General features: G+C 33.4%; 4 protein-coding genes across 7 annotated transcripts in view; 1 reads left to right on the top strand and 3 right to left on the bottom strand.

The window, feature by feature from the left end:
* The window catches only part of LOC116348817 (ectonucleoside triphosphate diphosphohydrolase 5-like), a 2,556-nt gene extending 1,971 nt beyond the window's left edge, over positions 1–585 (bottom strand). For 2 of the 3 annotated variants that reach the window (XM_031779959.1, XM_031779960.1), the window contains exons 1-3: positions 468–585; positions 356–383; positions 75–238 (exon numbers count right to left, since the gene is read on the bottom strand). In XM_031779959.1, coding sequence (XP_031635819.1) covers positions 75–238; positions 356–383; positions 468–575 — 300 coding nt within the window. In that variant the 5' untranslated portion in view covers positions 576–585. The remainder of the gene's footprint in view (positions 1–74; positions 239–355; positions 384–467) is intronic. The other variant, XM_031779961.1, reaches the window with a different exon arrangement.
* Positions 586–1,864: 1,279 nt separating this feature from the next.
* LOC116348887 (rhomboid-related protein 2-like) lies at positions 1,865–3,527 on the bottom strand. The gene is made up of 5 exons (XM_031780079.1): positions 3,386–3,527; positions 3,131–3,302; positions 2,710–2,827; positions 2,322–2,652; positions 1,865–2,251 (listed from the first exon to the last, which is right to left on the bottom strand). Exons 1-5 carry the CDS (start codon positions 3,518–3,520, stop codon positions 1,955–1,957), a joined length of 1,053 nt encoding a protein of 350 aa, XP_031635939.1. The 5' UTR covers positions 3,521–3,527; the 3' UTR covers positions 1,865–1,954.
* A 1,439-nt stretch (positions 3,528–4,966) lies between these two features.
* On the bottom strand, positions 4,967–8,267 carry LOC116348885 (rhomboid-related protein 2-like). 2 transcript variants are annotated; one of them, XM_031780076.1, is made up of 8 exons: positions 7,505–8,267; positions 7,183–7,441; positions 6,984–7,043; positions 6,516–6,621; positions 6,305–6,444; positions 5,997–6,199; positions 5,786–5,913; positions 4,967–5,713 (listed from the first exon to the last, which is right to left on the bottom strand). In XM_031780076.1, the coding sequence occupies exons 1-8, from the start codon at positions 7,667–7,669 to the stop codon at positions 5,518–5,520; spliced, it is 1,257 nt and encodes a 418-aa protein (XP_031635936.1). In that variant the 5' UTR covers positions 7,670–8,267; the 3' UTR covers positions 4,967–5,517. The 2 variants fall into 2 exon arrangements, with proteins under 2 accessions (XP_031635936.1, XP_031635937.1); XM_031780077.1 differs by lacking the exon at positions 6,984–7,043.
* A 322-nt stretch (positions 8,268–8,589) lies between these two features.
* On the top strand, positions 8,590–10,896 carry LOC116348884 (Meckel syndrome type 1 protein homolog). The gene is made up of 6 exons (XM_031780074.1): positions 8,590–8,860; positions 8,927–9,291; positions 9,419–9,735; positions 9,850–10,138; positions 10,207–10,461; positions 10,597–10,896. Exons 1-6 carry the CDS (start codon positions 8,784–8,786, stop codon positions 10,800–10,802), a joined length of 1,509 nt encoding a protein of 502 aa, XP_031635934.1. The 5' UTR covers positions 8,590–8,783; the 3' UTR covers positions 10,803–10,896.
* Positions 10,897–19,786: the final 8,890 nt, after the last annotated feature.

Raw genomic sequence — 19,786 nt, 5'->3', positions numbered from 1 at the left:
TTGAAAAATCGCCCCCCCCTGTAAAATGTAGCTCGCACATTACTGATATACAGATACCATTCTTTTGATTGTACCTCATTTGGATTGTTAGCAAAAGTATCAAGTCCTGGAGTTACTTTTTCAAATATTTCTTTGTCATCTAAAGTGAAATGTTCCGTTTTACGGCTAATATGGAATTTATACGTTGTTGCTTTACTACCCGTTGAACCAGCATCAATTACAACGACATACTTTAAGTCTAAACAAAGAAAATTAGTTGTAAATTGTTTAACAATAGCCGTTGTTATATACAGATACACCATTTCAGCCTAAAAATACAGCGCACCGCTACTAAAATAAAAAAAAACCGTGTTACCTGTGGGATTTCCTGAACAGATGATCATCTATTTTTTTTAATAAAAAAGTGGTTTCACGCATTTTTATTTTTATTTTTTTTTATTTTTTTTAATAAGAATGAAAACACTTACATAGCTCCCAACCACTAACGTTGTAAATAGGAATAATATCATTGTAAGAAATAATGGATTTGTTAAAAAAGATCTTTTAAAATATAGTCCTAAGGCAGGCTTATGCATCTCACCACAATAAAGATATCACAAAATGAAATAAAACTCAATTGTTGAAAGGGAATTTAAGCAAAAATTACGAGTCAATTTTTGAGAACTTGTTTGCCTTTCACGAAGCCACAAATTATCAGCACTCGTTTTTGCAAAATATTGCAATAACAATTGAGCAGCTTGGAAACAGTGCCTTGAATCTAACAATTTCCAGAGCTTGTTTTGTCTGAAAAGAGAATAAAATTTACACCCTTGTGAAAAAAATGACCAAGTGTGTAAGATTTAAGTGTATATTGTGAGTAATTTTGTACTGTTCAAATTAATCTATGGAACTTGGCTACTTCTTTTGCTAATAGTCACTGCACCACTAATAGTCGAGTATTTTGGGATACACAAATTGAATCATGTTCTTTGACAGTTGAATGACTAATTGACTGAGTTGCAGTTGATTATAACGACATGTTTATAAAATTCAAAAATTTTGCACTAGGTATACAATTTTTTACGTCTATACAATAATTAAATTAACATGTTTATCATGAACATGATTAGCTCTAATAATATAAGAGTAATATGATAACGATGCCTGGAGACACTGGAACCATTTTGATCCATACTCAAAATATTATTGTTATTATTATTGGGTGACTATAAAGATATACTTACGCTCTTGTGTTTTTATTGCTAATTCCAGTCATTTATCATACGTCCTCAAGGGAAAAATTTAAGGGGGGTAATTGAAAAAAATCGAGAGGGGTAAGCAAAAAAGTGAAGTGTATTTTGCGAAAAGTGTACTTTTTTCGTTTTTTTTTTGCTCTTCACTTTTTTGGCGAAAATCCCTAGCAAATTGAAAGAATTTTCGTACATACCAAAACTGAGAAGCAAAAAAAAGGTCCTCACTTTTTTGGCCAAAATCCCTAGCAAATTGAAAGAATTCTTTGAAATTTTTTAAGGGGTAACACTTCGTCAGGGGGGGGGGGGTAATCGGACCCCTCAAACCCCTGCTGAGGACGTATGTCATTTATCCAACCTAAGTAATTTTACCAAAATGATTACTATGTCAAATAAAATACTGAAGGCATTAAAACAATGAACACTCAAATCATAATATTTGACTGTCTCCAAATCAGTGATTGTTTCCAGCGTACGGAGTTATCCATAGATATTTGACGTTGAGATAATATCCGTGTCACTTGGCAAATACAATAGACAATCGAATAAGAGACATTACATATATTTCATAAAAAAAAGTTTGATAGATTCATATTTTTGCTAAATAAATGAATACGTAAAAAATAGTGGTCACTTTAAAACTACTTAAAATCAATTCATGGATCAATTTTCTTAAAATATCATTATTGGTTAATCTTGATAGCACTACGCAACAGTAGTTTTCTTTAAATTTGAATAATTTTCATCACAATTAAAATATTTATAAAACTGCCAATAGTTAAAAACGTAATAAAAACAGAAACTGCCAAGCACCACAATTTAATTTTCCAATATCGTGGTTTTACATTTTGAAGCACTCCGATTCCAACCAATAATCCAGCGACAGCACCAAATAAATGCGCTACATACGATATACTTTCGACTCCATCCAAAATTTCGTTGACACTGTAATATGTATCAGAGCCGCACCAAATCAAGAAGACAGTCAACTGAAAAAAGGGATGATACATTTCTTTCCAGTTCTGAAATGATATTAAAAATGTGAATTAATATTTCTAATCAAATAAAAATGTAAGTTCATGGCATTTTTACCATAATAACAGTGGCTATGTGAGCCACAATCAAAGAGTAAACACCGCCCGATGCACCGCATAAGCCATTTGAGCTGAATAAAGATTGGCCCATTGATGCAGCCAAGCCTCCAGCAAGGTAAACTAAAGTAACGCGCCACCAATGATTTATCAATTCCAACGGAATACCTAAGCCGACTTGCATGATTAAATTTGACATAATATGAGATTTATCATAATGAATCAGCATGTAGCTTAAAAAACGCCAAATTTCGTTACGTTTGTTAGGATCATACATGAGCAAAGTTAAAACCGTATTATTCTGCGGCATATCATAGATGCTCGTGCTTGCACTAAAAAATGGAAAACAATTAGTATTGAAAGTGATATTTCAGTGAATGATAACGCACTTTCCATTGGATTCGTTGTAAGAAGCAGCTATGAAAAAGATTATGGTTTGAATAACAGAAAAAGTGATCATTGTTAAGGGTGGCGGCCAAAATCGCAAACTAACATCGTATGTACCATCTGAAATGCATTTCCAATATAAGATAAATACACAATGCAATGAATGTTCCACAATAACGCAATGAAGCATTAGAATCGAAAAAAAAAAAACAGAATAAACATCATAAAAGAATTGAATAAAAATCATAATATTTTTTGAGCACTTGAATGTTCTATTTGGGCGCAACATTAATTTAAAGTAAAATAAACTATTTGATTCATGAGTTGTCATGGTATTTCACAATATAACGAAATAAAAAGATAACGTCTCAATGACCTCATCATATCACGTTGTAGAGCATAATATTTGCAAACAACATTTACCTATTACATCGTCTTGATTTCGAGGTGGTACGATCAATTCACAATATTTCAACATTATGTGATGGAACTTATTCTTACGATGCGAATTCATTTCATTGGCATTCGTTTTATTAAGAATTTGGTTTGTATTATGTTTCCTTAATTTCACATGTTCGACGTTATTGTTCTCAAACTAAAAAAGAAATAATTATTTCATGTAAAATTCAATAATTTCATCATTTTAGTAAAAAAAAAATATACGCATTTTAAACGCACTTTTGTCTGTTGATCCAATTCTGCACTGTGATAAGTTTGAGTACAATCAGATTTTGGCACCCACTTGATTGGATGTACTGAATTCAAATCGGATATGCTATTTTCAAAATATAGAACTTTTTTACACTTGAACATTTTTTTATGATTAGGCATTACAGATTTAATTTAAAATTTTCTTATTATTAAATCTGTCTTTAAAATTCAAATAAATACTCAGCACTGTCGCGCTACACAATTTTGATGCGAATCAAACAGTCCCACATTGCAAACTGAAGTGACTTTGACGTTGATTTAATTATATATATTATAAAATGTAGCGTTTTGATGCATCATTTGTATGTAGGGTTGTATTTAATAGTTTGTCCGATATCGCATGTGTTTTTGGACTGACTTTTGTTATTCCGATAGCACGTGTGTCTGTAGAGTTCCATTTATGATTATATTAATTTGGAGTGGACGACCGATAAAAATAATAATATTTACGAGAAATCTTGTATCATAATCAACATAGCATTGAGAGGTTTTGGATATCTACATTGTTTCAAATCTTCCAATCGGCGGTTAAAGTTTTATGACTCTATCTAAGAAATTGTAATATTCAATATCTAAATGCTGTGTGTCCGGATTGATTTCGCTACATTCTTATTTTTATATGATCAAGATTATCAAATGTCTGAGATAAACTAAAAAGATCATCAAATGTCATACTTTGTTAATTATTTCTTTTAAAACTTCCTCATGGTTTATAGTAGTGTGCAAAAATGGTGTAATTTGATAGCGCAGCGATGCGAACGACTGCTTATTGCGAGAAAAAGCGCGCGAATGCGAAAAAATCATCATCATCTGATTCTGAGTATTGTATTAATGTGTGTATGTGTATCTTTGATTTTTAATTTCACCGCGTGTTGAGCATAGCTGGAGAAAACAAAATCTGTTAAATTCACGCATATAAATAAATATCGCATTTCAATGTAATCATGTCATTGCATGTATATGTTTTTTTATAAATTCAGCTGTTCTATTCTGCAGACTGTGTTTGTTTGTTTTTTGTTGAGTGTATAATTGAGTGATTTATTACGTTGAGTTTTGTGTGTCGCAGACACCCATGGTAGACGCTGCGTATGCATTCGCTGTTTGTATTCAAATTTTAAGAGTGTCGTGGTTGCTTGAGCGAATTGTATTTATTATTGCTCATGATTGAGTGACAATAAAACTGGAAACATGTAAGTACATGTATTGCGCTGGGTGAATCGAATCGTATATCATGTTGTTTTTTAATTATGGCCGGATCATGTAGACGTTTCATATATAAGCTCACCGTTGATTATTACAGCACCGGTCATAATAATGTATTAATAGATAATTTATTCATTGTCTTCCGTTACACGTTGAAAGCAAAAAAGTTATTAGTCAAATGTTATCGTTGGCTAAGACAAAGTTGTGAAAATAAGAAGACTGATAAACCTCGTTACATTTATTTGTATAGTAGATAAGATTAAATAGGAGAACCGGATATAAAAAATCGGAAAGAGTGCGATATGCAAATTTATCTTCTATTTGTTAAAAAGAAAACAACTTCAATTTTAGAATATTCTGAGAAAAAAGTCATTCTTTATTGTTCCCATTCGTTTTTGTGTGCATAAAATCTTTCGTGATAGAAAAAACAACAACCAGCTCATATGAAGCTAGTAAACGGCAGCATTGGTGTTTAAATTTTTTTAGCACGCAAAAAGTTAATACATTTCAATGTATAGCATTGTTTTGCAATCCATTTAAAAATTTAACATTTAATATAAATAAATCACGACATTTAATATGACAAAAATATTCTTATTTAAAACTATTAAACTAGAATCTTTGTTCTATAAATATTTACTCATTGATTGAGTATTTGAACGGATCAACGCTACCGATTTGTAGAAAAATAGAGAAGAGAATTAATCCTCTCGATAAAGTCGTTTAAGCAAAACATATCAATCTATAAATGCCTTTCAAAAGTACGTATTTCATGGAATTGTAAAAGTGGACATCAAAAAACTAAAATTATGATATTCTTAAGTGTAAATTTGTGCATTGATAGAAATGTATGTCATTTTTTTTAGTTGAAAATGCTTGGTTTGTACGATCATATTTTACCAGTAGTTTCCTTTGAGTGGTTTGTATTTGGGAAAGTGATCAGCATAGAAAATGTGGATGGAAATGCCGACAATCATTAACAAAAAGTAAAGAGTTACAGCACACCACCAGAGCCATCTTTCCCAACGGCGCACTTTGAGATTTCGAAGCACGCCAATTCCGACCAATAAACCAGCGACGGCACCACACAAGCTTGAAGTAAAAAAATAAATTTATTGAATGATAAATTTGTATTTTCGGAGAAAAAAAAATTATGTCACTTACTGTGCCACATAACCGACTTGATCATGAATATCGTTGACTTGTCGATATACTGAGAAGCCAAGATCAGTTACACAAAACACCAGAAACACAAATAATTGCACAATTGCGTATTCCATTTCTTTCCAATTCTAGAGAAAGACAAAACGATTCAATTAATTTCAATTTCTCGATCATTTTAAAATTCAGTTGGCATAATAACGATTGCAATTACCATAATTATCGTTGCAATGTGAGCAGTTATTAATGCATAAACACCGCCAGATGCACCCGCTAAGTAAATGTTTGGATTTGCTATGGACGTTCCCATGGAGCCTGCTAGTACCCCAGCCAAATAAACGAGAGCCACACGCCACCAATGATGCACCAATTCAAGTGCAACTCCCAAAAATATCTGTATTATCAAATTCATGAGTACTTTATGATGCGAAAAAAATAAAAAAAATAACCATTAATTAATTGTGACTTGTATTTTGGTGAAAATATGGAAATAAAAACCAAATATGTGTGTGAATTACTCACTGTGCATTACTCCAACATGAACAAACATGTACGTAACAAAACGCCACGCCTCAACACGTAAATGTGGATTGTAGATAAACAAACTAGCTGCGGGACCGTTTGTATTTTCACCGACTGCTTTGTAATTGTGTACATCCTCACTGAAATCGAAGACGTCAATTTATGATTATTATTTAGATTACGGTGTTCAAATTCTTTTGATATAACTCACCTGAAGTAGATGATATCGAAAAGAAACATTATTATTTCAACAATTGAAAACGTAATCATTGTCAACGGTGGTGGGCACACCTTCATACTTCGCTCGTACGCTCCATCTGAGAAAGAGACGAACGCGTAAAAATTGGGGAGAATAAATAAGTTCATTTACGTTTTGCAAGTGACAAGAAAGCGATGATTCATAGCATGATAAATGAGTCAGCCGATGCATATTTGTATATGAACAATTGTATAGTATTTTTCTTTTAAAAGCAGTCAGATGTTCAATTATAGTAGTTTTATTTATTAGTTCAAAGTCTTTGAATACTGTGAAGCTGATACAACTAATTTAAATTGATAAAGTTGTAAATGAATGATGATCAAGTATAATTATCACATAAATGAAGCGATACGCGTCATGATAGCGATGATGATGATGAAATTATCATTATGCCGGTAAAGCATTTTGAAAGAAACAAACCTATCGAGATAGACTCTAATCGAGTTAGCTGTGGCTGAATAATGCGCGCCGCCACCTGATCTGTGCGATCAAATAACTGATTCATTAGTAATAGAATATTTTGCAAACACGTTGTTTGCTCAAAGTTGCTCATTGTTAAAGAGAAAGTTTTGAAAAATAAATTTGAAGTAAAGAGAGACACGAATTGATTAAAAATTACCGGTTTCATCTGCTTCATCGGGACGATGTGGTGACGGAACAATCATTTTACAATATTTGAATACTAATCTTGAAAAAAGCCATTCTTGTTGAAGGCTCAATTGATAGAATTCTTCAAAATTCAGAACTTCATCGCCATCACTGTCCGACATCCGTAGAATATGTTTCTCTAAATAATCGGGCAGGTTTCGACATGGATAACTTTTTATATGGTTTTTTAGTTCACGTATATTCAATACACCATCATGGTTTCTATCAAGCTGAAATAAAAAAAAATCATTCGAATGTGGATTTGACATTATGTACTGCGTAAAAATACTTACCGCATCGAATAGCTCTCGCATTTTTCGTCGATCGGCACGTTCTTCTTCAGAGGTCATTCGTTGTAAATTGTATTGTTCTTGGTCGATTTCTTGTTGCAAACGCTGCAAACCCTCTCGGTCATATCCACTGTTCAATCGTTGCATTTGAATTGTTTGTTGAGCCATTTTGTCCTATATATTTCTTATTTTGCACTGAACAAATTCTTTTTTTTTAATCAAAAATCGTTGAATTCCGATGAGTCAATATATTATGATGAGTTAGTTTGATGTTATTTTGTCATTAAAATGTCGCTTATTTTATCACAGTTCAATTTAGTCTACTTCAGTAGTCAAATCACTAACACACGCGTTGTTTTTATCGTTCCATAAAAAAATGAAATTCCCTTATCGGTTCAAATAATGAAATAGTCGGTTTAAATTGAGCAATCCAAACTGTTGGGGATGTACAAAGAAATTTACACCTCAGCAAAATCGACACACGCACAATTTTCTTCTTCTTCTTTTCTTTATCTCTTCTTCATCCTTTACTTTCTTTGACGTTCTACTTCTTTCAAATTTGGATTGAATTCACATCGAACACACAATTGATATTATTTTTTAATGGATTTTTTTTATTTCGTAATATTTCCCATTTCTTGCAAGCACTTATATTTTCAGGTCACCAAAAAAGTATGTTTGCATTTGATCTGTTGTTGATAATTGACGCCGAAAACAAAGTAGTCATCACAACAAAACAAAAAAAGCGGTGCGAACTAAACAAGCGCTTGCTCGTTACTGAAGGCATGTCACTGCATGTCTGTCTGTGAATAAACCAACATCGAAAAAGGGAGGGATACCTTTGTTTATATTTGACGCATGAAAGCTTCGGAAAATACCAAACATTAAAATCTCTTGACTTTAAAAATACTTCCACATTTTTTGGCAACATTTATTTCGGTTAAAAAAATATGAAATAATATTATTATATAATGAAAATTCAATAAATATTTGTAGAGTAAAACATCATTGCGAATCGTTGCGGTTTCTCAACAGATGGCGCCGAATGCGAACTACCACACATCAAAAGATACAGCGAGTATATGTGGTGTAATCTATCGAACATATGGACATAAACCGTATTGGTTGTGACCATGGCTAGGCACATCGCCCAGGTGAAAATGTGTCTCTAGGCAACGAGATTGTATACAATTACCAAAAAAAGACAAGAAAATCCCGTAAAAAAACGTAATAGAAATTTCATCGACAGTAAACAAACGGTGGGACGTTAAGTCAATTCACAATGTTTTTGAATAAGAATTTTGATAAGAAAACGGGTATTTATCGTACAAAAGACAACATTGATAGCTTTCGATTCAGGTAAATGATTGTATTTTTTTGATTCAAATGAAACCACAAATTCAAAAGCAATATGATTTTCTACAGAATAACATTGAAAACGTTGCATTCGTTTGTAAAAGTGCCAAAGTTCAATGCAGAGCAATTGAACGATGCAGAAGATTTGGATGAAATTGAATTCTATAATTTTCAATGGCAACAAAAGGAATTCAGTTCATCTGAGCTAAAATTTTACAGTAACTTAGATAATTGTAAAACTGATCGAACTAAAGAGTATCACAAACGAATCACCGATGATAATCGTTACTTAGATGAAAATGGTACCGTATGTTATACGGGAAAAATATTTAGCTACATCAACGAAGATAACTACCGCGAACAAAATTCAGAGCGTAATGATTTGGTTGAATGTATTGAACGCTATGGTCAATGGCAAAATGGCAACGAATTCGGTGAGTTAAATAATTTTATGGAAAATTTCTATTTATTTAATTAATATTAGTAATTATAGTAGCAACGCATCAGTAAATAAATTCGATGCATATTAAATGTTCCAAATATGCATTTATTCATTTTCAGTTGGTGATTTTTTCCCGAAGGACGCAAATATCGATGACATACAACGTGCACGCTTCAAAAATCTTGGTCATTTCGAATGCATGTACATAATGGCAGATTTAAAAGAGGAGATTTTATTATTTACCATCAAATATAGATCAAGCGATGGCATTCTGTTAATTTATCCCGATTTAAATAACATTGACGTAAATCCGTATCTTAAAGAAATTGTATGCGATAGTCGAAATTTGTATCAATTTGCCATGGAAAATTTATCGATGGATTGTCAAAGTGAAGCCGCTCAGCTCAAAAATGACATTGAAGTGCTGGCGAATAAGGTGGGACATCATTTTCATGTGTCATACATATACATACCGCATGTCATTGTTGAGTTTTAATTTTAATTGATTATTTTATCCGTATTTCTTGACATATATTGACGGTACCGATAGTTATCAGATTTATGCATCAAAACTCCATTAATATTCGATTTGCCTGAAAACAAGTATGCGATGGTATGTTTTTACTTCGAAATCCAGTTGGCTGAACGCTTTGAATACGATTCAATTCACCTAAAATATGACATTCATATACCCGACAATTGCCAAACAATCGACGACGGATTGGCACAACTGAAAGGTTCTACACATTCATCACGACGAAATGCAATTGATGGTTGCTGGTTGATTGGCCATTGTCATGAGTTGACAATTTCTTGTCCAATCGATTGTTTGCTCAAAGGTAATATGTAGTGGACAAATAAAATGAATGTGTCATGAAATGTTATTTGCTTTCTTTTATTGGCATAGAATCTATAAAAATCACGTATGAAGTCATCTCGATCGATAGTTGGAGCCGAGAACGTAGTGAAGGATACGCCGTATATAGCGTACCATTTTTAGCTGGCAACTATATTGAGAAAGTTGAGTGTTATCGTGATTTAGGCGACAACACATGGTTGAATTGGTTTGAACGTTACTTTATCGGTGGTCGGAGAAAAGTTCAAATCAATGATTTTCATGGAATCATCGAAACAAATACGAAAACTTCATTAAATCGATATGGTAATTGTACAATTCAAAAAAATGGCCTTTCTATTATTAATTTATTCTTATTGATTCTTTTTCGATTATTTGCATGATTATTTGTCGATTATATTAAATTAATTCGATTCTTTTCTTTTGTGATTCTCCCCTTAGGTAATTGTACACAATCTACTGGTCAACTAAGTATCAGACGAAATGTCGTGATTCAACGAAATATCGAAGAAATGGATTGCAGTGAATTGGAACGAAATCCAAATACGCGTAGGAGTCAAAAACTTCCCACAATTTCAAACATACTTCTTGCATATCATCGAGCACGTGAAAAATTGGAATCCATCGCGGATATAAATGAACTGTAACCACTTCACTCATTTGGATTATTTTTTGTCTGTATGAATGATTTAAGATCTAATCTACGTGATTAAAGCATCTATTTTCAATGGAAAAATCAAATTGGTTTTCTTTCATTTTTATTAAGAATAAATCCGCCAATTAAGTGCAACTTTGAAAATTTTCCATATTTACATGAAACATTTATTACACTTTACGCTTTTGCTGTTGGATCTCATCAGTTTATATGGTGCTAAGGGCCATCGTCAAAGCCGTCTGATCTTTTATTATTTGAGAAGAAGAATATAAAAAGAGAGACCAAAAATATACATATATTTTCCATTGGACGATTTAAAGTCCATTTATTGATGATATTCCATGCTCAAATACCACTATGTTTGGCTTGATTTGTTATAGCCAAAGGAATTTTGCAAAGCAATCTTTGTCAAAGTTTTATCTACGCTTGTCTTGGCTTTGCCATCAATTTATTTTCTATACTTATGGATTAGAGAAAATGCGAAAACGAATTTTCGTTTCTATAAAAAGAATCCACCGTCATTTTTGTTTGTAGACTCATATAGCCATTTTCATTGAATTAAGATATGTGGATTATGGATATTTACGTCCAAGCGACGAACAGATCAGAAATGCTGAGCTGAATGGCACTAAATCTCTTGAAATGGAAGACACTTTTATTCGAACGAACTAGAGAGAGAAAGAGCGGGAGAGAGAGTGAAAAAGAGAGAAAATTCGCTTAAATCAACACGAAAAAGAAGCATACAATGATTTTTGGATAGGATAGATTCGTAAGATCTCCGCAAGATCCGGATCCAAGCGTGCGTGCGCTGCCGCATGATGCATACATATATAATACGCACGCAAATTCATTCTTCTTATTTCGCCTACTTTGACTCGCATGCCATAGCAATACGAAATAACGAATGTATGTATCATGCGGCTACGTACGCACGCTTGGATCCGGATCTTGCGGAGATCTTACGAATCTATCCTATCTAAAAATCATTCTATGAAAAGAAGAGAAACTACAAGAAAAAAAATCGATAGTTGTCATCATTCATTCGGTAGAGAAGCAGAAGTATCAACAGCAACCAGAAGCAGAAAAACTATGCACTGTAACTAAAAAGCCAATTAAATAGATAAATTATGTCATTAGTTGTGATTGCGAATTTCAAAAACAACAATCGTTGAAAATGTCTTAAAAGCATGCGTCCAATTTCATTACATTAATCGAGAAAAATTATAGCGAAAATAATTACGAGTGCCTTACGTGCTCGTCCAGGGTGACACATCCAAGACATCCGAGATGTCGGTCGTTGACAACCGGTGAAATTGTTTGATGGTATTGCGCGTCTGGCATGGTTTTTATTCAGCTAATTCTTCTTCATTTTTTTCCATTCTTCAGTACTTGCTTTTTTTGCTGTTGTTTGTATTTCGCTGTCTGTTTTTTTTTTCATATTATTAATAGGAATACACATTTCTGTATACAGTACATACATGTTAAATCTTATGTATACGTGTGAATTCCGTTTCTGGAAAAAGATTTCGTCAAACATATAGCTTTATGTAATAAAATTGAAGAAGAAAAAAGCCAGTTGACAATCGGTTTTACACACAAACATAATATGAATTGCACATACATATATAACATAATTAAGATTGAAACGACAATTTATTTATGTCGACAATCTCAATCGGAATTCTAGGAAGTCAACGGCATGATTCCACGCGATGAACGCAGTATATGATTGTACCTTTAAATAATATTGCCTTTGTTGCTGTGAAGAATAAGGAAAATTAAATACCCATCACTAAGGTTACAGTTGTGTGTTAATAATATGAAGCTCATTGTTCGGTCTGATGCATTCAAAAATGTTGATTGAGGCATTTGGTTCATGCTTCATGTGTGCCGATACATAAAGGAACGACAAGAAAATTTGCAAATGAATTCAGTTCTGTACTTTCTTATTATCTTTTATCAAAGAATTGTTCTTCCCGTAAGTAAATACGTATGTCATAATGAATTGTTTTCAAAGTTTACATACACAATGCAAAAGCAAGTGATTTTTCGTTATCCTGTTCGAAAAAAACAATTTTTAATATATTTCGGTTAAACAATTTAAAACAACATTTCAACAGGGTGTCTCACGAAATGGGGCCACTCTTTGGGGGTGGGAATTTTGAAAAACCCTTTGTATGTTGAGGGTAAAAAATAAAAAAATTCTATCGGTGTAGAATTTTGAATTTTTCCTCAGGGGGGGTGGAGGTGCCCCAAATTTTGCAAAACTTACTCCGATCAAAAAATAATGTACTACAAAGTGGTTCAGAATCACGAGAGAAATTTTTTAGGACCCCTGCCCTGCCCTTAAGGAGGTCGGAAGTCAAAACCCCCCAAGATGTGATTTTTTTAACCTGAAACTCCGAAATTCGGAATCAGCATGAAAAATTACCTAAGAATCGATATTTTTTCTCATCTGCGTTTTTTCACAAATTTTTGACAGAAAAAGTGTAAAATCGACTTTGTAAGAATTGAGGGTCGATTTTACACTTTTTTGGTCCGGAATTCTTGAAAAAACGTGGATGAGAAAAATATCAATTCTAAGATATTTCGGCATGCTGATTCCGAATTTCGGGGTTTTAGGTAAAAAAATCACATCTTAGGGTTTTTGACCCCCCGACCCTCTTAAGTCTATTTTACTTTTATCTTTTTTTAGAATTTTTATATTCAAGTAAGCATTCTTCTAACTACATTACGTATTGGCAGCTCTCTTGGAGAGTCTATCAATCTACATTTAAAAGAATTATGGGAGAGCGACTTAAAATGGAGACTCGCACACGTGAGACCAGATATTGCCAATGCCATGCTACATAACTACGAATTTCGGTAAAAAAATTATTGGATCCGATGATGGTTCGGCAGCTGAAATTGCCACGATTTTTCTGAGATTGGTATTGTGCATTCTTCTGGTCAACAATATTCGGAACGACTGCGCCAACAACAACAACACAAACAACAATGGGAATTAACCCTGATGGCATTTGGAACCATATATCATCGACAAAGAAATAAATTAGTTTTCAATGACACAAATTAGTCATTGAAAATGTTTTATTTTCTGATTAAAAAAAGTAGGCATTTCATTTCTCACTTCGTTTTTCTTGAAATATTTAAATGTTTCCATTTTTTCGCTAGAAAGACTTTCGTTTGAAATCAAAAAGCATGGAAACAAGTAAGCGAAAGTTATCATTCAAAACATTATTTATAAGAGAGAGAGAGAGAGAGAGAGAGAGAGAGAGATGAACAGTTTTCGTTTATCATTGCATTCAATGCATACATTTTACATCTTGCAATCGCTCGGTTTCATTCTCTCTGCATTTGAAAAAAATGAACAGATTGATTTGTTTTTATTTGATTCAAAAACAAAGTAGACTGGGATGTGTGTAAGTATACAAACTACTGACCTACATTAATTATCTATTTCATACATTCGAAAAGTTTATTCACATATAGCACATTGTAAACAGACAGACAGTTCAACAGTTGAAAAAAATTGAATCAAAACGCAATAAACGCAGTGCAATACATTCCTTCAAAGTACTTTGCATTTTCGTTGACCGCTACGGCAGCAAACGGCAGCGAATGTTTACATCGTGAAGCTTTGGCGACTCTCACTTACGTTGTATACTGACAATGTATTTGAACGCGACTCGATTTAAGAAGCGCCATCTCTATCTCGCCACATTCTCGTATATTTTTTTCTTGCAAACAAAATTACAAAATTGTATAAATTGAATAGAAATTTATTTCGTGTTGTTTACGTTGTTTCTTTTGACAGATATTAATGTTTGACAAATATATAAACGAACACCCAAGTGTATAGAGTTTCCCTTTGGTTTGTATTGGGACTTAGAGATGGCGCTCGCAAGATCCGACCGCCTTAAAAGCCCACTATAAGTGAAAGTTGAGCTTTAGCTAATTAGTTCCGGTTGGTAAATTATTGGACAACCGCTTTTTTTAACCTTTGCAAAGGTTGAAAAAACGGTTTCCCCAGAATGTACATATCAACACTACTTGTTTCGCCCACGCACCGCACCTTACGAAAAAGAAACCAGCTTCATGGGGGAAAAGAGCACTTCATGCTGTTCTTGAAAATCACGAAAAATCGAAAGAAAAATTGTAATGGAAAGAAAAGAGACACGAAGAGACGTAATACAACGCTAAAAACAACATACAAAAAGTAGAATGAGGCCACATTGTATAAATATTAATGTCACTCGTCAAGAAGTACGTTACATACTCTACACGGGGCATTCAATAGAACCAAGTGGGAAAAAATAGCAGTAACAACAATAATAACAAATCGTTTCTTTCTTCTTATTTTTCAATGTAGAAAATTGACACGCAGCAAAAACTAAAAACGATAGATAGAGATAAAATGCCCACAAAACGGGGCCGATAAAACGAAGCAGATAACGATAGAGACAGAGTTAGAATGAGAAATAGAATGCGATTGTGCATATTAGATATAGAGAAGAGAACAGAAAAAAACACACGGTAACTTAACATCAAATACATAAACATTGAAAACACAACGAAAACTGTATTAACGCCATTAATAAAGTGCAACAATGCGACGGTCGTCGAACTTTCCATGTTTAATGTTCCATTTTAACACATTTTCTACATAGATTGAATAGCAAACGAGAGAACAGACAACGTTCATAGAATGCATCGGTTCGGTTTTTCGTTGCTATATACATAGATATATATATACCACATATATCGATTGTTGTACAAATTTGTTGTGCGCTGTTGAGCTAAAACATAAATCGTTGTAAAACGAAAATTCACTCGAATACCATCTACCTATATCTGTCTGTCTCGTTCACTCGCTTCAGTATATGTGCGGGTCTGTCTTTGCCATGTTCAATGTTTATATTTGTATATATTTTTTATCAAGTATCGTTCACATACAATTTTGTTAACATTACATTCACCGACCAGGCGAATAACTATTTTAATGCTGAAAACGACGTTTCTAAAATACATAAAACAAACAAACAGACGCATAAGTGTTATAAATATAATATTGATAAATGCTTTGCAAGACAGAATGACAGAGACCGCGATACAGCGAGTGAACGAGCATGATTGAAAATAGTCAACAAATAGCAACAGCAACATTCAAATGTAAATTATAGTGAGTTTTTTTTCCTCTTCAAAAAGAGTAAATAAAACTCTAAACGATGCAGGAGGAAGAGAGAGAAAGAGATTGTATTACTGGAATCGTTGTTGTCAATTTCTAATAATTTGCACCACGTCAAAATGAGACGGGGAACAAACGAAAGAGATGGCAACGAAATGTAAGTGACAGAGAAATATACAATGAATTAACATTTATGGATGAGCCTGTGACGGTGTGGTTTCAGCGTTTGTGTCGAAGAAAAGACGTAAAGTCATTGTGCATATAATATGCTTTGGGTAAGTATTTATAATATAAATTTGAATAAAACATTAGCGCAAATTGTATGGTTCCTCTCTTCTTCTCACGAGCAATTCGTTTGCCATTTGCACGATTGATGATATTAGCGTAGCTCTGTAGGCCAATAATGTGATGAATGTAAATAAATGCACAATTGCTTGATGAATGGCAATAACAATGTAATTTTCGTTTGCCCGGTCGCTGAGTAGGCGATTGAATCACAGCGAGACTTTAACTGAAACATTGATTTTATTATTACATGTTTGTGTGTGTGCGTGCAATTTAATTCCTCTATGAATGCGTAGCTAGCCAGAGATTACGCGCGCACGCACAAAGTACAAAGTACAAAATGTAATCGATTTTGTTGTGCATTCGAAAAAGTCTAGTAAAAAAATAATGTGACTCGATACAAATGAATGAAAAGCACATACACTGGATGGCATGTCATTAAACATCTGCAAATTGCTGCATTTATACGATCTATTCAATGACTTTATTCAATATTTGTATCTTTCAATTGAAAATGCATAACAAAAAACTGATATTTCAATAATATTCTCGCAGACAAATGCAAATGGTTGCCAATGTATGTGCGAGAAATGAGGAATTTTACGCGTTTCTTTTTCGGGTGCTCATAATTCATGATTGTCATGTTGTTTATATCAAAAAGTATTTTTGGAACGTTCACAAACACAAGATGCAATGGTAAATGAATAAGAAAGGAGAAGAAAAATGAATCAAAAAATCGTTTGAGACCGTGAAATGTTTTTTTAAAAACACGTGTTTCAAAATACCTGAAACTTCGTTTTCTTTTACTCGCCGTCATTTCATTTGAGAGTCAAAAAAGCATTTGATTTATGCCCCTTGCTTAACCGTCCGGTTTGGAAGTGACATTAAAATCAATTTCTCGTGTCCTCATTTTTTTTCTTCTGTTTTTTTTCGCACGCGCAATTCCTAGTGATATCATATCATCATCACCATCGACGTCGTTGTATTCGTTGTCTGAACATTCAACAAGATTCTCTACTATACTGCTACGAAGTGTTTTTTTTGTTTTTGTTGTTAAAGAGTAGGTGGTAAGCGAAGCCAGCATTTATTTTTTCACACTTAAAATAGGAAAAGAATGAAAAATGAATGAATAGATAAATGACGACAAAATGTAGAAACAAAAAAGTCAACAACAACAACAGCCACATCCACGTCGTAACAGAAAGGCTATTTTGTTTCTTTTATATCTATATTTTATGGGCCGCTTTTGTGCGGCTGATTAAAAGAGAGGAGTGAAAATAATAACGAAACCGGTTTCCTTGACGTTGTTCGGTCGACTCACTATCATCAAACAGAGAGAACAGAGCAAGAAAGAACGAGAGGGAGAGAGAGAGAGGGCTGTCATTTGGTAAACGATGGTCGGTCGAGCGCACGCATAAAAATGCAAAGTGAATTCATCAACGACATGACACAGCATTTCATAACCAGAGACGAGTTTTTTCTCGCTTTCTCGTGCATTTGTGTACGAGTTTGAGTGGAAAAAAGACACACATACAGCACATTTTTATGGAAAAAAATACTTAGGACGAAATAACATGTTTTGCTTGAACTACCGTAAGTCAACATGATTGTAGCAGCGGTCAAAGCATACATGTATATATAAATATAGCCGAGTCTTGTGCGCGCATATTTTTGATTCGGTATTTTTTTGGGTTTCATTTTGACATAAAAGCATTAAATTGAATAGTTCTCTAGGCAAAAGAATTTTCATTTGGCCCCATTCGAATGACACTAACGATGACATGCTTGATAGTTCACAGCCGCGCATATGTGAGTGCGCGCCTTTGTAATGAAATGACCTAGTTGCATAGTCACTATGGCAGTCAGCACTCGATTGTATTATGTATTTTATTTTCTGCATTCGCATCGAGTCTTTGTCCATAAAACAATTGCATTCAATATTTAATTATTGCTTGAACTTTCAAAAAGCAATCGTCCAAATGGTTTCTTGATGAATGCTTGAAATAATTCAGTTTGAAAGTGCTTCATGCTTGAGATTCCTCTGAAATGTTCAACAACTTTAAAAATCCTCTCATTGTGTAGCATTTTTATTCATGCAAAATTTGAATATTGTTCGATACCGAAAAAAAGTGAATCTTCATCAAACAGCGAAGATAGCTGAAAAAAGAATGAGAAGAAAGAAAAACATAATGAAAGAGAAAAGAAATGCCAAATAGCCTCTGAATAGCAAAAACGCCGAAACATTGGAAAAATTGTAAAAATCTACAAAAGCATTTATTGAATAAGTGTTTTCAATTTAATTTGGTTTCCGTTTCTTTGTTGCGCTTCAACTGAAAATAAAAACTCTTCAATGCAAATATTATTATCATCGAAAAGAATGAGAAACGAAGAAGAAAGGAAAATAAATCCAACCATCTGCATGTATGCAAATCATTGTGTGTTTTCTCTCTCTCGCTCTTTTTCATCTTATTTCTGCATTTGCATTGAATTTCAACACACACTGGGTATATAGTATTTTTAGCCCGGCTGGTATATAATAGGAAAGTAACGCAAATTGTGTATGCAAATCATGTGCATTAATAACTTCATAGCACACACATACACTGTTATCTTTTTATTTTTATTTTTTAATTTTTCATTTGAACTACATGAATCTCTTTTATCGTTGCACTCTCTGTCTCACACACACGCACACATTTTTCGTCTTTATTGTTTGCTGCCGTTGTCGTTGTCAAATTAAATGTTCTGCACTTACAAGTGCAACAACACACAAATGCCCATAAATATATGCTAGACGAGCCATGTATTCCGTTCGTTTGCACGCATTCCCTTACGCAGAATTAATTCAGTTGCCAAAGCCTATTTAATGGAATTTGAATCATCATGTTTCGATGACTACGATAAAGTACAATGCATCAATGCACGATGTGTTTGTTGGGCCAGTCTAGCTGCACACAGCACCTCTGTATACGTTATTTACGATTTCTAAAAATACATAATATATTGCAGTGCACATAAAATTTATTCGGTGCTCGTTGAGAGAAAATCCCAGACAAACTATTCCACTCTGGCATTCTATGTAGATTCATATAATTTGGATCGATATTTCTCTCTCTTCTCTCTCTCTCTCTCTATGACTGAATTCGTTCGCTTTTACTTGACACGGTCGGTAAAATTATACTAGAGCACCTAACACTCACTCAAAAACACGTTTCAATTGTGATATAAAGTGGAAGCGTATTTGTATTCAATTGTTTTTTGTCGGAATTTTACTCTTTTTCTCTTGTACATAATGGTTGTATGCATAAGACGCACGATCTGCCATGCGAAAGTAAATATTCTGGAACAAAGGAAAATTGTACCGATACAGATGCAAAAAGAATGCGAATAATAAACAAACAAATCATAACTTTCATTTTGTGCGCCTCATTTCACATACATTTTCACAATCGGTTCTCTGCTCTTCAATTTTCCAATGCTATGAGAAACAGCAAAAGAAATAA

The sequence above is a fragment of the Contarinia nasturtii genome, unplaced genomic scaffold (genome assembly GCF_009176525.2).
Source record: "Contarinia nasturtii isolate CC-2019 unplaced genomic scaffold, AAFC_CNas_1.1 Cnas_scaffold_2678, whole genome shotgun sequence".
Taxonomy (NCBI): Eukaryota; Metazoa; Arthropoda; class Insecta; order Diptera; family Cecidomyiidae; genus Contarinia; species Contarinia nasturtii.
The sequence above is the reverse complement of the archived record's forward strand: the minus strand, read 5'-3'. Positions and strand labels throughout refer to the sequence as shown.